This window comes from Silene latifolia, chromosome 4, assembly GCF_048544455.1.
Source record: "Silene latifolia isolate original U9 population chromosome 4, ASM4854445v1, whole genome shotgun sequence".
Classification (NCBI taxonomy): Eukaryota; Viridiplantae; Streptophyta; class Magnoliopsida; order Caryophyllales; family Caryophyllaceae; genus Silene; species Silene latifolia.
The window spans coordinates 24,044,832-24,060,705 of NC_133529.1; the positions used below are offsets into that span (position 1 = coordinate 24,044,832).

General features: G+C 40.1%; 1 protein-coding gene across 1 annotated transcript in view; it reads left to right on the forward strand.

Annotated features, from left to right (window-relative positions):
• The window catches only part of LOC141651246 (uncharacterized), a 51,973-nt gene extending 37,356 nt beyond the window's left edge, over positions 1–14,617 (forward strand). The window contains exons 2-5 of the mRNA XM_074458965.1: positions 11,356–12,472; positions 12,587–12,663; positions 12,770–13,912; positions 14,156–14,617. Of these exons, the coding sequence (XP_074315066.1) occupies positions 11,356–12,472; positions 12,587–12,663; positions 12,770–13,912; positions 14,156–14,617 (2,799 nt within the window). The remainder of the gene's footprint in view (positions 1–11,355; positions 12,473–12,586; positions 12,664–12,769; positions 13,913–14,155) is intronic.
• The last annotated feature ends 1,257 nt before the right edge of the window (positions 14,618–15,874 follow it).

Consider the following 15,874-nt stretch of genomic DNA (forward strand, 5'->3'; position numbering starts at 1 on the left):
ACGTCCTAGGGAGCTCGGGTCAGAAAGAAAGGGAATAAGCTTCGTCGAAAGCCTCTCTCCCTTGTCTCCGAGGTAGATCAAAGACAAGAACCACCAGAGCCATAAGCGGGCCCTCTGCTCAGCTGTACAGGGAGGAGGAGCCGTCTCCCTCCCGTCAATCACCACCAGCGTCGGGGTCTTCCCCGCAAAGTAGTCTCGAACGTAAGAACTAGGCACCAAACCAGGCACTGCAGCAGCCTTCGGCGCCAAGTTCCAGCCGATCAACCTCCTAGTCTCGGCTGAGTCCACCCTCATGGCAGTCTTCGGCCACTTCACCGCCTCGGTCCCATACGGCAGACCAGAGATCATGCCGTAGTCCTCCAACATGACTCCCACCTCACCAAAAGGAATGTGAAAAGTGGAAGTCATGTCCCAAAATCGGTCCAAGAAAGCGCGGACCAGTCTAAGGTTAGCCCGCAGCTTCCTCTTCGCGATATCCCTCCAAGCCTACACCAAGGCGCCAAATGCTCCCCGCTCGATCATGGCTCGCTCCTCCGCCGACAGCCTCTCGTAGCACACCATCGCCGTCGTGTAGCCCGAGAATGATCTGATGTTCCCGGCCTCCTATTGTGATTTGAAACAAAAGCTATCTTTAGTTTGAATGAAATTGGAAAAGATATGAATAAATGAAACAAAAAAAAGATGAATGGTGAGTGATGAATTCAAGATTACCAAGCTCTTCACCGTCTTATAGGACAGGTGACCCTCCGCAGCCCAAAGCAAGTGCCTGCTGTCCCAGGTCTCAGCCCACGCAGGTGCTCCCCTCAGCTGACGACCGCCTCGCCCAACGTTGGTCCGCCTCGGGGCCTCCTCCTCCTCGAGGACCTTGTCCTCAGCAACTGCCTCCTCGAGAGCACGAGAAGCGTCAATGGCTGTGTCTATGTCCATGGGAGCTCTCCCAGAAGTAGAAGCCTCGTCACCTGCAATGTTAAAGTAATTTTAGGCCGCGTCAAGTGACGACGAACCTTGATTAGGGGATTTTCGAGTTTTAGAAGCCCCGAAAACGCTCTTTTCTCGCCATCTTTGGCCATATTCCCACAAACCCGATCACTCATGTGGTAATTTGGGTTAATTCAAGCCTAAGTTGAAGCCTAGTCATGGGTTCGAGTCGAAATTTCGACAGCATTTCGTTATAACGACGATTATGCCCTAGAAAAGTGTCCTGAAAAAGGCGTCACAAACCAAAATTCCGAGATGGTAGGAAGTTTACCCATCATCCAAGGATTCCAAATGTCAAGTTTCATCGCAAACGGGCATTCCTAAGGCTATGTTTGAAGCAATTTACGGTTTAGTTGTGAAACCGTCACAATTTCACTCAAATGCCCAAAACTCAACGAAAATTCAAAACAAATACATGGTTATGATCCTTATACTACCAATTAGCCATTTACAAGGTCAATTTTGCAAGGCAATATCATTTGGAGGAAAAGTCCCAAATTTTCGACATTTTAGGGTTGAAAACCCTAAATTTTGTCAATCCAATTCGTCCATTATAGAAGATTAATGCAAGAATGATATACATACCTCGTTTAGTCATGACATATGCAAGCTTTTAGATCAAATTTTGGCGGATATGGTTGAGATTTGAGAGAGAAATTGATGATTTGTGTTTCGAAGTAATGAAATGAAACCCCTGTTTCATCGCGCTTTTACGCAGGAAAGACACCCCCAGGAATAGATGCAGCAGGTGTTGCGCCTCTTCCAAGAGACGCAGCTCTTGATGCGCCTCTTCCTCAACTTTCCTTCATACGAATTTTCAAAAATTCGTTATGAGTTCGTTATTTGTGAGCCCATCTTTGGTGCGCCTCTTCCCCGATGCCATTTTATCTTTTCTGGTCCGTTTGACGATTATTCTTCGCTCAGACCCGTATTTCTAAGCCAACTGCAGACTATCGTACATTATTTATTTATTCCAAGACCTTGCTTGTCACAACGAGCAAGTATTCTCTGATAGGTGTTTCGGCACGCCTTCATTATATTCCCCCAGCGAGAGTAAGCGGATAGACAATCCCTCTCGAGACATGGAGATCAGTTCCCGATAAGGTTTTCCCCAACGAGAGTTCACGACATACAATTGTCCTTCTCAAGTTATTCTGAAGTTTGTTTGAAAACGACCCAAGCAGATTTCTCCCAGCAGTTCCCGCCTGTGTCCTGCTACTCACGATATTTCTTGTTTACCCACGGAGTGCGATGAAGGTGTCGTTCTCCAGAAGTTCCCAGACCGGCAGAGTTCTTACACTCAAGCCTTAGTTACCTCTTAGGTTGAACTTATATTTGGCCTCCTCCCCATCGATGCTTTCCTTTAGGGTCCCACACCCTAGCACAATCCGTATATATCTTTTAGGTCTTACCCTTAGCTCCTATGCTTACCCTTAGCTCCTATGCTTACCCTTAGCTCATATGCTTACCTTTAGCTCCTACGCTTAACCTTAGCTCCCATGCACCTCCAGAAGCATCATGAGAAAGAAGTTTCAGGTATGGTCTCTTCTTATGGCTGACGAGCTTCCTTACGTAGTCTAATGGACTTTAAACGACCCTCCCCGATAGTTGACAGACTCTAAAATGTTCCCGACGACAGGTCCTTGGCTCAGACCCCTTGAGCCGCCTCGCGTCGCCATAGTCGTCAGGTTGTAATCTTCGATTGACATGATGGCTATACTTTGACTTTCGCCTTGTCCAAGCCTCAGTCAAAGTGGGGGCTCTGTAGACACCTCATTTCTGCACCTCCCGCAAACCACCCGGTGATGATTGGGCCGCATGTTTGGTACGCGGAACGATTTGTGACAGTTCGTAAGTTTATTGTCAAGTGATTGCTCAAACATTTATGTCTACCTCTTAATTGTCATCTACGCGCCGATACGGTCGTTTTGTGATAATTAGAGTACATTTGGAGTCGGGCCTAAAACCGTCTTCATTTTCTGATAACCGCTAAATCCCGAGTCAGAATGTTCTGGAATGTTCCGGATATTTCTATTCCATATTTCACAATCTTTTAATCTTTGGTAAAGAATTTCCCGTAATATTCACACAAAATATTAAGGAAAATAAGATTAATCCGTTATTCCATAAATTAAACACGAAAATCTTTCTTCCGCAGGAGGAAACCACTTGGGAACAGACGTAGCAGTCTTTGCGCCTCTTCCAAGGACGCGATGCATCTTTGCGCCTCTTCCCAAGTCCTTTTCTGCGTATTTTTTTGTATCTTTTCGAGATTCACTTCCAAAGTCTCTCCGAAAACCCTAATTCCTCCACGTGATTAGTATAAATAAGAGCCTTCGCTCCTCATATTTCTCACGCGAGTGTCCGCCCTTCTCTTCTCCCTTTGCATTATAGACCACGTTCTTACTTTTTGGCGTCTACGTGCTTGAACTTTCGACCACTTAAGCTCGGATCCTTCTGAGTACCAGCCTCGTTTTGCATGACCGACCCATTTGACCAACTCCACCATAATCAACTTAATTAATCTGTTCGTTTTCCTCTTACGAGGGCACTTTCGTTACATTCGAGTCGAGCATCACTAAAACATAAAATTAGTTCATCTCGTTTCGTCAAACATGTAAGTCTGAGGGTGTAAATCCTTCTTTATTTATTGTTATTTGCTTTTTATAATCATCATGTAAGGTTTATGTGGAAAGTACTTCTAAAAACCGATTTGTAAAACCATGTTTAAAACCTTTTTTTACGGATTATCAGGAGACAGACGTCGAGAAAGGACGCAGCAACTGCTGCGCCTCTTCGTGAGGCTACCGCAGTTCCTGCTTCCTTTCTTCTTCCTTCGTCCTCTGTTAGTTTCGTTTCTTTGTTTTCTTTCGTTATTATTTGCTCTTGTTTCGTTCACATAATAATTCAACATATTGTTAATCACTGTTAGTATATAATTCATCGTTAAATCCCGACTTAAATCCCTTATAATCCAATATTTGCGGGTTTTCGTCATTAAAGTAAATCCTGGTTGTAGAGATTCGATTCATTCATATCGAGTTTCTGGAATTCGATCTTTGGTATATTCCCATCTGTTTATCATGTTCGTCATTAGCTCTTCATTAATTCGTCATGTTTAACCTAATTAGTTCACTCATGTCACTAATCAATCTTTCATTCATGTAATTAATTCGTTTACATTCGTCTCATCCATGTTTTGTCACTTTTATGACTCATTCACATGTAATTAATGTATTAAATCACTTTCATCCGAGTCATATATCGTAATCAATCATTAAATTTCACCCACGAATACTAACGATTTGCAGTTCCGGCTTCACAGCCAGAACTCGGCCTTCACAGCCAGAACTCAGCCTTGGAACAGACGCAGCAACTGATGCGCCTCTTCCAGAGGGCGCAGCTCTGCTGCGCCTGTTCCTGGTTGATTTCTGTCTCTGAACTCCCGTGTTGCCTTGACCTAGTTTAATTAGATTACGTATTAATCTACTATTATTCGTATTATCGCCTAATTCCTGTTCGTTAATTTATTTATTCTTCTTTTTCCCAAATTATCCGTTTTTAAAGGTATTTTCGACATAAATCATTAATCCGTTGTAATTATTGTAATTTTCATTATTGTATTTATTATTGTATTTCTTTTATCGCATTGCTTGTATGCCTTCGCATGTAATTAAATCTAAATCCCTACTTCGACTCAATTGCATGTTAAATTAATTGTTCACCGACTTAGTTAATTCTCACATGTTAGGATCAAAACTTGGATGTTGTATTGCATGCGTATAATCGACAATATATTGAGTATAGATAATTTCCCTAATCATTAGTAGAGGCCGCTATCGAGGCGGGCGGGATTAGGTGTTCGATCAAAAGAGCTTCCTAATACTGACCTTAACCCCTTACTCCAGATCTCTGTGAACATCCGTGTTCATTGGCATCCACGAGAGTCATTCTAGACATAGAATGCTAAGGGTAACGAGTTCTTGGTGTTCATGTCACTACTTTGTGTCTTGACATGGCACGAGGTATTCGAACGGTTTCCAATTTTCCATAATAAATTGGTGGCGACTCCACAAATGCAAACGCTTGTTTCCCAAGGGCCCCCGTGGCCCGCGTCCACACATGGCACGAGGAACGAGGTGACTTGAAGATTAGAAGTGAAGAAAGACGAGAACAAGCCTGTGAAGCTGGTTCCTCGATCGAGTCCCTTAAGGCTCGATCGAGTAATCGTCCTCGATCGAGTGCTGTTAGGCTCGATCGAGGATCCTTTCTGACGGATTAATTTCCGTATTTTTCTAAACACGTATTTTGTAATATAAATTCTAAGCTCGTAGATTATTATTATTAGGTTACGCTTTTATTTTACTTAGGATGGCTGGAAAACTTGTTTAGCTTGAATTCTCGTTCTTAATCTTTCCTTGTTGATTGCTACGGTATTAATCATTCTTCATTAATTATTCATTCTAGTTTTATGCTCTTAATTAGTTGTTGTTATTTCATATCATCAATCATGTTTTCAATTACTATTATTGTTGTTGTTAGATTCATTATGAGTAGCTAAATTCCCCATCTAGGATGAAGGGGATCTAGGTAAATTAGAAAGGAGAATATTAATTGATTGCTAGTAATATTGCATAAGTTATCGTTTGATTATTTTTCTTATTCTAGTTAATTGATTTAGGCCTGAATTGTTAACTAGTGTAGCGAATTAATACTTTCACCGACAGGGTTAGAATTAATATAGGCTGCGATAATCAAATAGATTGTGTCTAATTATTGCGATTGCATGTTATAATCGATCTAAAGGGCATAAACAGAATTAATCAATCTTGTGACCTTAGATAACTTGATAGACCTAGTAATTGATTAAGAGACCCCATATAATTAACCTAGTGAACCGGAAATCCTAGACCTTTAATATTATTGTTATAAACCATTTAATTACTTGTTATTAGTTGATAGATAACAAACAAACCAAAAACCCCCAAGAAACGGTTACGTTCAGACGATCTAAATATTAGCAAACTAAATATTACCGCCTCCCTGTGGATTCGATATCTGTCTTACCGCTAGCTATTTTGTTAGTAACTGAGATAGATTTATTTTGATAGTGGTGATATGACTTTAGCCTTATCATATACTCTCAAAGCCAACCCACCACCCTCCAAAGTCCTCAACCATTTCTGGTCGATGAAGTAGTCTCGGTCCAAAGTAGGCACAGCTGGGGCCATAGGTGTAAGGGCCGAAGAGGCCTCAAAGGTGGTCAACCGTGTGGCAATGGCACCACAACTCAAGTACCGGGTCGTAGAGGTGGCCATCAAAGCCAGGCTAGCACAAACTATGGCCGGGGCGGTAAAAAAACTCTCTGGGCTCGGGTGGGGTTGAGATAGGTAACCACTAACATAACCTCATGTGAGTTCAACTTACTCACATCCTTTCTATCATAGAGCAGACAGGTCAAGGCACGAAGGAAGATCTTCAAAGTGACATGTTGAACGTCATTTATCAACATGTTACTCGAAGTAGGGGCAGACTTACCCGTGAAATAGGGCATATAACTACTAGCCCCATACTCAGTCGAGATGTCCCTAAGGAATCCCTTCTTCGGTCGAGTAAGGCCAAGGTGAGAAGTAAATTGGTCCATAGACAAGAGAAAAGTGGTGTTCATCAGACGAAACTGTACGACCTTAGCTACCGCATCATAAGAAAAAGAGCTCATGAACTCCAGAGTCAAGAAAGGATGGGAGTGCTTCCTAAGACGATACAAACCCGTCAACCCCAAGGTTTCAAAGATATGCCTCACATCCGTCTCTATTTTAAGGTCCTCAAGGATGGTGGTGTCGATACATCTAGTAGGTTTCATACGGCGCTTTTGCAACTCAACAAAGGCATCTCTTTGCTTAAAGTCAACAAAGACAATGGTAGGATACTCGGGAACCGGTGGGACAGTGGGTCCCTGACTCTCCTCCCCAACTTTGGGCTCAGAGGCCCTTCCCCTCTTACTCTGACGGGTGGTAGCTGCAGCTCTTGGCATCTATTTCAACATATATTTAGGCACACAAATGGACACTTAATTAAACAACATGAACTTTTCAAAGTATACTCATGGAAGAAGAAACAACAATTCAAAATAGTTTTCACAAAACAACCAACAATTTCCAAAACATGTTACTCCCACATCTCATAAAAGACGATTTTATGGCTTTCAAAACACAAAATTTCATCAATAATCATAAAAATTGGGATATTAATCCCTCAAAATAGCTTCACAAAAAGGTAGTTATCATAAAAATTTGGGGCGAATTTCAGTTTGGGGCACTTTTAAGACGGAGTTTTAAGACAAAATTTTGGATGAAATTAGTCAAAATCAACACCAAATATGATACCAACAACATATTATACTCAATTTTCCCTTTTACATACTCAAAAGACAAACAAAATTCAATTTGTAACCCAAACCCTAGGAATTTCGGTCCATATATACTCCCATATTGGTTCGATTTTGCAACTTCTAACATCGATAATCAACAAAATAAAGCAATTTTACTAAAGTACAACAACTATAAACAAAAATCCATGATTATAAATCGAATTTTTCAGAAAAACTAACACTTTTATATGTTTCTAATTGGTTAAAACAAAGAGAAAGAGTAGCATTCTTACCTTGAATGATTTGCAAATGGGTAGAATGAATTAACAAGAAGATTACAAGGGAATTAAGCACAAACTTCACCAAGATTTTTGAGAGAAAAGAGGATTTCAGAGATTTAGGGTTTGAAGTGAGACGAAATAAGAAGAAGAATGAATTATAGAAAGCATAGGAATCCCGATATAATACGGGTACTGTAGCACTTACTCGATCGAGTAACTCGGGTACTCGATCGAGTGGTCTCTACTCGATCGAGTTTTTGCTGGCAATCCCAACGTTTTCGATCTAATAACCCCACAGCTAAATCAAGTAAGGTCTACTCGGTCGTGTAGGCACTTGTACTCGGTCAAATAAGGCTAGGAACAAAGTTAAAAGTTACAAGTTCGGTTATCGGTTCCTGCAAAACAACAACTCGTTCCGAGTCCAAGGTGTATTTGGAACTCGTCACTGATTATTCCATCCAATTACGATATATTAATACTAACTCAAATGCAACACAACTATCTCATTCGAACATTACACATATCATTCCGTTCTATATCAAACATTATACAAAACGATTCAACTATGACTGGCTCCTACTCACATGTACATATATATATAATCAACACATTATTCTACGTTCACTAACGCATATGCAAATTCAATCATTCAACATGTGATTGCACTATACTAAGCATCCATTTAGCAATATAGTTAACACTTACTACTCGAGTTTGCTCAAAGTTTTAAACATATCACAAGAATTCGACAACAAGATACCTCACATAACTATGCATATTCACAAGAGCACGCCACAACATTCATCCATTAAAGTCCACATCATTACACATCAATTTATACCAACTAAAACACATATGAAGATTTACAACCCAGTATCACCATCACATTATCCAATATTCGTATGTAACTCGTAGCACATTCACTATCTCTATCACATCCACACACACACTTCCAACGATTCACAACCCTTCACGATTCATCATTACTATTTGCACGCACTAGACATTACCATAGACTCCATCACAGCTATATCTAATCTATATATCATACACAACTATGCACGTAATTCTCGACTCGATATCCCCATACAAGGTGGATAGCTTAAGCATATTGGGGCCATGATTTTGAAATGAGGGCGCCTTCTCACCTAAAATCAAGCATCAGCCGGGGCTCCCAACATACATACACCAGGTTCATTTTATTAGACTCACTACGTTCATTGCGATCATTAGTTACAGGTTCCAAAATCGTCTCTCTGATACCACTTTGTAACACCCCCATCTACCAAGGAGCCTTAACAAGACCTTCCCTAGCAGATAAGGACGTTACCATCTCGGTTGCCCGAGGGACAGTAATAATCAAATGTCGATAAAAGAATAATTATATTAAATTACAAGTGATTAACCAAAAATAAAAGGTACAACTCGTGACCACTATCAACTATGCGAAACTATCTCGGTCATGACTCGTAGTAATCTCGTCCCTCCAAGCACCTAGCTATGATCCAGATATCAACCTGCTAAGACCGGCTGCTCACCATAGTGGAACACGGCATATACAACACAAGAAGACAACACAACAACACCATGCAAGGTCAGTAACTGAAGGAACATACAAAGGCAGACACAACAAGACACAGCAACATACATACATCACCTCCTCCAATCACCCATACACCTCTGACTGCCCGAAGGTCATGCTAGATTACCAATCGCAACCGGTAATCCACGCCGCCAGTGGGGGACCGCAGCCGTACCCACCTAATCCCCGCTCATCTAATCCGAGAGATAAATTATGTTCCTTAATGTACACATCCCCTCCTATGGCGGGTTCCACAGAGGGTGAATCAAGGGCGTGAAGCCACTCCCGCAAGTGACTCCACTCAGCCGAGGACGCACCTCGCGAACCAGAGACAAACAAACAAAAGTCTTTCACGTAAAGCAAAGGGAACCGCCAAAACTTTGTATCTCCATTCCTGAGTAAATATGTCGTTAATGAGGCAAGCATTCCAAATGCGAGAGTCTAGCAAAAAAGTCTTTCACCCTTAAACCAGAAGAGGAAAACCCGAGCGGAGGCACGAACCCCACCGGAAAGGACGACTTATTAATGTTCGGGAAAAGACTCCTCATCATTGATGATCTTACTTCTAAAAACACGGCTGGAGAGGGATGTCTCGTTATTTATCAGCTTCCAAACCTGTTTGGCTAAAAGAACCCGATTAAGACAAGAAACATTTCTGACCAAGGCCGCCACCCGACTTTGGGAGGCTTAGTAAGTTCTTATTGAATCTTTAAGATTATTGTGTCTGTAATATATTGATAAAATTTTCACAAAAAAGGATTACACGCCCAGAGATAAAATAATATTGTATAACCATCTTCAATCCAAAAGCATTTAAAAGTTTATAAGTTACATTTTAATTTTGTGTCAATACTCAAATTTAGTTGAGTTTATATGTATTGTTTTTTAGTCACATTATAATTTTTTGAGTTAAATGTATAAGTGAAGAAGCTCAAAATTTTTATATTAAATTAAAATAAAACTCAAATTTTGTGTTATAAAGCTCAAAACTATACATCAGTACAACTGGTTATAGCATATAAAGGTTCAAAATTTAAGCTAAATTATTTAGGATTTTTATTACGTGGTACCCCTTGTTTTTCCGAAATTTATGTAGTACCCCTCGTTTTTTTTTTAAATTCTTATTGGTACCCCTAAACTTAGTAAATAGTTCTTAAAATATCCAACTTACTAATAAAAATCGACCTTTCAACCTATTAAATTATGTAATGAAATTATATTTACGATTGGGTCAACGATATTTATGTTAATCGAATGACAAATTATTGCCAAAAGATCGAACAAAAGTGCATAAAATAATCGTTCAAAAGAGGCAGACTAGTGCATTTTGGGTTTGAGATGTTTTAATTAAGTTCAGGGGTACAGTGATAATTTGGAAATACAAGGGATACCACATAGAACTCGAAAAAATACGCGGGTACGATGTACAAAAAACTCAATTGCGGAGTATTTAATAATGGTTTGAGGTTTTGCGTGTATCGACGGTTGAATATTTGGTTGTGTCAAGTGAAAAGTATTATATGCGTACTATATCAGTCAATAACCTGTTGTACAAAAAATGATTAAATCTTTGAGATCATCGTTTTTGTATGGCATATAATTTGAGATGAATGTGCTTTAACGATTTGTTGGAGATGTCCTCGTTTTGAAATGAAGTTTTGAGTTGTTGAGATAGAAAAAATCCTTTTCAGCTATTGTTTTGTTTTCGCCTACTACAAAAATTTAATTTTTTTTTTGGTTATAATTGGCAAAATTGAGGCTACATAATAATAACTCTTTGTGCTAATTTATGCGTCATACTATTAATTAATTTCCAAGGAAATATAATGAAGTAGACAAAAGAAATTCAGGATATCAGCGATGACAACCCTTGTTTTTAGACAACGTTTGTATGGAAATAATATTATGAAATATATGGTGTATATTATAGGTGGGAAAGAATATCATGTAAATAATATGGTTGCTAGTTTTAGGGAGATTAAGTAGGAGGCATATCAATGTATATATGTAATTGTTATTGGTAAAATTCTAATGAATACAATCAAACGTTAAACCCTAAAGCTTTTTCACTGCCTCTCATATTCTTTCATGGTATCGTGAGCTAGGTGAATAACTGTCAAAATTAAAATACTTAATCATCCAAGATCCATGCCAGGAGACGAAGGCAAGGGCTCGAAAAGCAAAACCATACCCACCATTCTCCCCTTTACCTTCATCAATCTGACAACACCAACCTTTTCTTAACACAAATCATTTTTAATGGCGACAATTACGATTTGTGGGCACCTGCCGTAAGGAATGGTTTGGATGCAAAGAATAAATTGGGATTTATTGAAGGGAAGGTTAAAAAGCCAATTGTCGATGATGAAGAAAACGACGTTGAAGCAGTGGCTTGGAGACAATGTAACGCCATGTTGAAAGCATGGTTACGGAATGTAATCGACATTAAATTACATCCAAGTATCGCTTTTGAACAAACTGTCTCGGAAGTTTGGGCAGAATTAAAGAGCAGATACTCTGCTGGAAACGCACCAAGAGTGCATCAACTGAAGGGAGATCTGACCGAATGCAAGCAAGGAAGATTGTCCGTGCTTGAATATTACACAAAATTGAAGACGATTTGGGATGAACTTGCTAATTACAGTAAGGTTCCAAATTGCACTTGTGGAGCGGCAGTAGAAATCGCAAAAGAACGAGAAGAGGAGAAGGTCCAACAATTTTTGATGGGACTCGACAACAAACTGTATGGACATGTCCGTACTAATTTATTGATGGAAGACCCCATCACCACCTTGCCTCGTGCATATGCCTTAATATTGCGTGAAGAGAGACACTCGAGCATGACCAAGGAAAAGGACGAGAGCAATGAAGCTGCCATGGCAGCGAAATTTTATGGGACTGCAAAGGGAAAGGGCAGTTACCCAAAGAGAGATGAAGAAGAAGAGACCGAACCTCCATATTGCACCCACTGTAAGAAGTACTATCACACGGAAGAGAATTGCTACGACAAACACGGGTATGAGACCGTGAAAGCCAGAGAAAGAGGAAGGGGCAGACGTGGAGGATATGACAGAGGTCGTGGAAGAGGACGGTCTCAAGGACAAGGACAGCAGGACAATTATCAAGCAAATGCAGCAAGTAATTTGTCTAATTCGAAGGAGGCAGAGACATCCAAGAAGAATTCATCTTTCACCAGTGATGAAATAGAAAAAATTCGGATGTTATTGAATGCTAGCCCCGAAGGTAGTGAAAGATTGACAGGTATGCATACTAAAATCGATCGCGAATGGTTAATTGATAGCGGTGCCTCGCATCCTATGACAAGGAGGCGAAGTTGTCTCACGGATATTTGGATCGATGAACCGTCAAATGTAGGACTGCCAGATGGGCGGAAAATTAAGGCACATGAACATGGGAAACTAATATTGAATGATGATATTGTGTTAAAGGACGTATTATATGTCCCCACTTTAACATGTGACTTAATTTCCGTGCAACAGTTGATTCGTGAAAACAATTGTGTCGTAACATTTTTTTCCCGACTATTGTGTAATGCAGGATCCGGTTTCGAGGAAGGAGATTGGACGGGGTGAGCACCATGATGGGGTTTACAAATTCAAGTCGAGTAAGGAAGAAGTTGCTAGCAAGGTGAATATGTCGAAGGATGGAGAGCTTTGGCATAAAAGACTTGGACACCCATCAAGGAGTAAATCGCTTTCCTTTTCTGCATTAGTTAATTACAATTTGAATTGGAACTCTAGCCAAATTTGTGATTCGTGTTGTAGGGCTAAACAAACTCGTAATTCGTTTAGCTTGAATAATAAACGGTGTGATGAATTATTTGGGTTAATTCATATTGACATTTGGGGAAAATATCCTATTGCCAGCTTATCTCGTGCTCATTATTTCTTGACTATAGTAGACGACCATAGTCGAGGCGTGTGGATTTATTTGATGCAAGACAAGAGTGAGGCGAGTAAGTATATAAAATTTTTTTGCCAAATGATTAAAACTCAATTCAATAAGATTGTTAAGATTATTCAAAGTGATAACGGAAGTGAGTTTTTGTCTGGTGAAATGAAAAATTATTATGAAGAAAATGGGATATTGTTTCAGTCCAGTAATGTTGATACCCCACAACAAAATGGGAGAGTTGAGAGAAAACACCGTCACATTTTAGAAAAGGCTAGAGCATTACGATTTGCGAGTCATTTACCAATTGATTTTTGGGGGAAGTGTGTTTTAACAGCTGCTTATCTCATAAATCGCACACCGACACCAATACTCAAAAATAAAACCCCATTCGAAATTTTGTATCATAATAAGCCCAATTTGACAAATCTAAAGGTCCTTGGTTGCTTATGCTATGCTCATAGTAAAGACAAACCACGGGACAAGTTTGGGGAACGGGGAAAGCGATGTCTATTTTTGGGTTACCCACAAGGAAAGAAAGGATGGAAGGTATATGATTTGAACACTCGTCGAGTCTTTGTTTCGCGTGACGTGATATTTTTTGAACATGTGTTTCCTTATTACAATCCAAATAACTCAAATACCCAACCCAATAATCCCAATGACCGGATGGAGTATGTTGAGGACGATTTGGAGGATGTTGAGAGTGAGGAATCTCATGGTGAGGAGGAAGTCGAAACAGAAAATTTAAATGAAGAGGACTTAGACACTGCCGTGCCAACAGAAACGGTACCCCATTCGACACCTATTGAAAACAGCTAGCAACTTGGTCGTGGAGCAAGAGAACGAAGAGAGCCATATTAGGCGAAAGACTACGTGTGCAAGTCGACTCGAATTGTAAAACCCATCGTCAATGCTCATCCGGACCAGTTGACTTCCAAGAAATCAGGTACTCGTTATCCCTTAGTTAATTATATTGACACAAATTGTTTTACCAATGCCCATAAAACGTTTCTAACGAAAATTAACAAGGTTCGAGAACCAATTCATTACCATGAAGCAGCAGGAAATGCAAAATGGAGGGAAGCAATGAATAAAGAAATAGAAGCGTTGGAAAATAATGGGACTTGGAAAATTGTGCAATTACCAAGTGGAAAGAAACCTATCGGCTGTAAATGGGTATACAAAGTGAAGTATAAAGCGGATGGGTCAATTGAAAGATATAAAGCGCGATTGGTGGCGCAAGGTTTTACTCAAGTCGAGGGAATTGATTATCACGAGACGTATGCACTGGTGGCGAAAATGACTAGTGTCCGTTGTCTATTAACCGTGGCTTTAGCAAAGAAATGGAGCATTGAGCAGTTGGATGTCAACAATGCCTTCCTACACGGAGATTTGGAAGAAGAAGTATATATGCGGATTCCACAGGGATTTGAACGAAAGGGGGAGAATAGAGTTTGCAAGTTATTAAAATCGATTTACGGGTTAAAATAAGCATCTCGTAATTGGTTTACAAAACTCACACAATTCCTAATAAGGTATGGCTTCGTTCAATCCTTGGCCGATTATTCACTTTTTACATACAACAACGGAGTCATATTCATTGGTGTCCTGGTTTACGTCGACGACATGATCATTGTGAGTAATAACAATGAAGCAAATCGAAATTTTAAATCGACTCTTGATAAGCGTTTTGGTATAAAAGACTTGGGTCGACTTAAATATTTTTTGGGTATTGAAGTAGCACATGGGAAGGAAGGTTTGTTTTTGAATCAACGAAAGTATGCACTAGGAATAATAGAAGAGGCAGGGATGGATGGCGCAAAACCCGTGTATACTCCCATGTTGCAGCATCACCAATTGGAACTTGCAAGGAGTGATTTATTAAAAGATGCGATGAAATATCGACGATTAGTCGGAAGATTGGTTTACTTAACAATCACGAGACCAGACCTCGTTTACTCAGTCCATATACTGTCTCGGTTTGTTAGTGAACCTAGAAAGGAGCATTGGGATGCAGCCTTAAGGGTTGTACGATATGTGAAGATGAACCCGAGCAAGGGGATCACTCTAAGTAGAGGGTCGAGCTTGGAGCTGCGAGGGTATTGCGATTCTGATTATGGTCGATGTCCTTTGACGAGGCGTTCATTGAGTGGTTATTTTGTTTCACTTGGATCGTCACCTGTGTCGTGGAGAGCAAAGAAGCAAGCAACGGTCTCAAAGTCTACGGCTGAAACAGAGTACCGTGCAATGGGAAGTGTGACAAGTGAATTAATTTGGATGAAATCGTTCTTAGCCTCGTTGGGTGTGTTTCATACGAAACCTATGGAGTTGTGTTGTGATAATCAGGCAGCAATTTATATTGCAAAGAACCCGGTGTTTCACGATAGGACGAAACACATAGAAATCGATTGTCATTTTGTTAGACAACATCTTGTGGAGAATACGATCAAAATGGTACATGTGCGAAGCAAGGAACAAGTAGCAGACTTGTTTACTAAAGCCTTGGGAGGAGAAGCGTTTCATTATTTACAAGGCAAGTTGGGACTCGGTTTACCCGGAGCTCCAACTTGAGGGGGAGTATGGAAATAATATTATGAAATATATGGTGTATATTATAGGTGGGAAAGAATATCATGTAAATAATATGGTTGCTAGTTTTAGGGAGATTAAGTAGGAGGCATATCAATGTATATATGTAATTGCTATTGGTAAAATTCTAATGAATACAATCAAACGTTAAACCCTAAA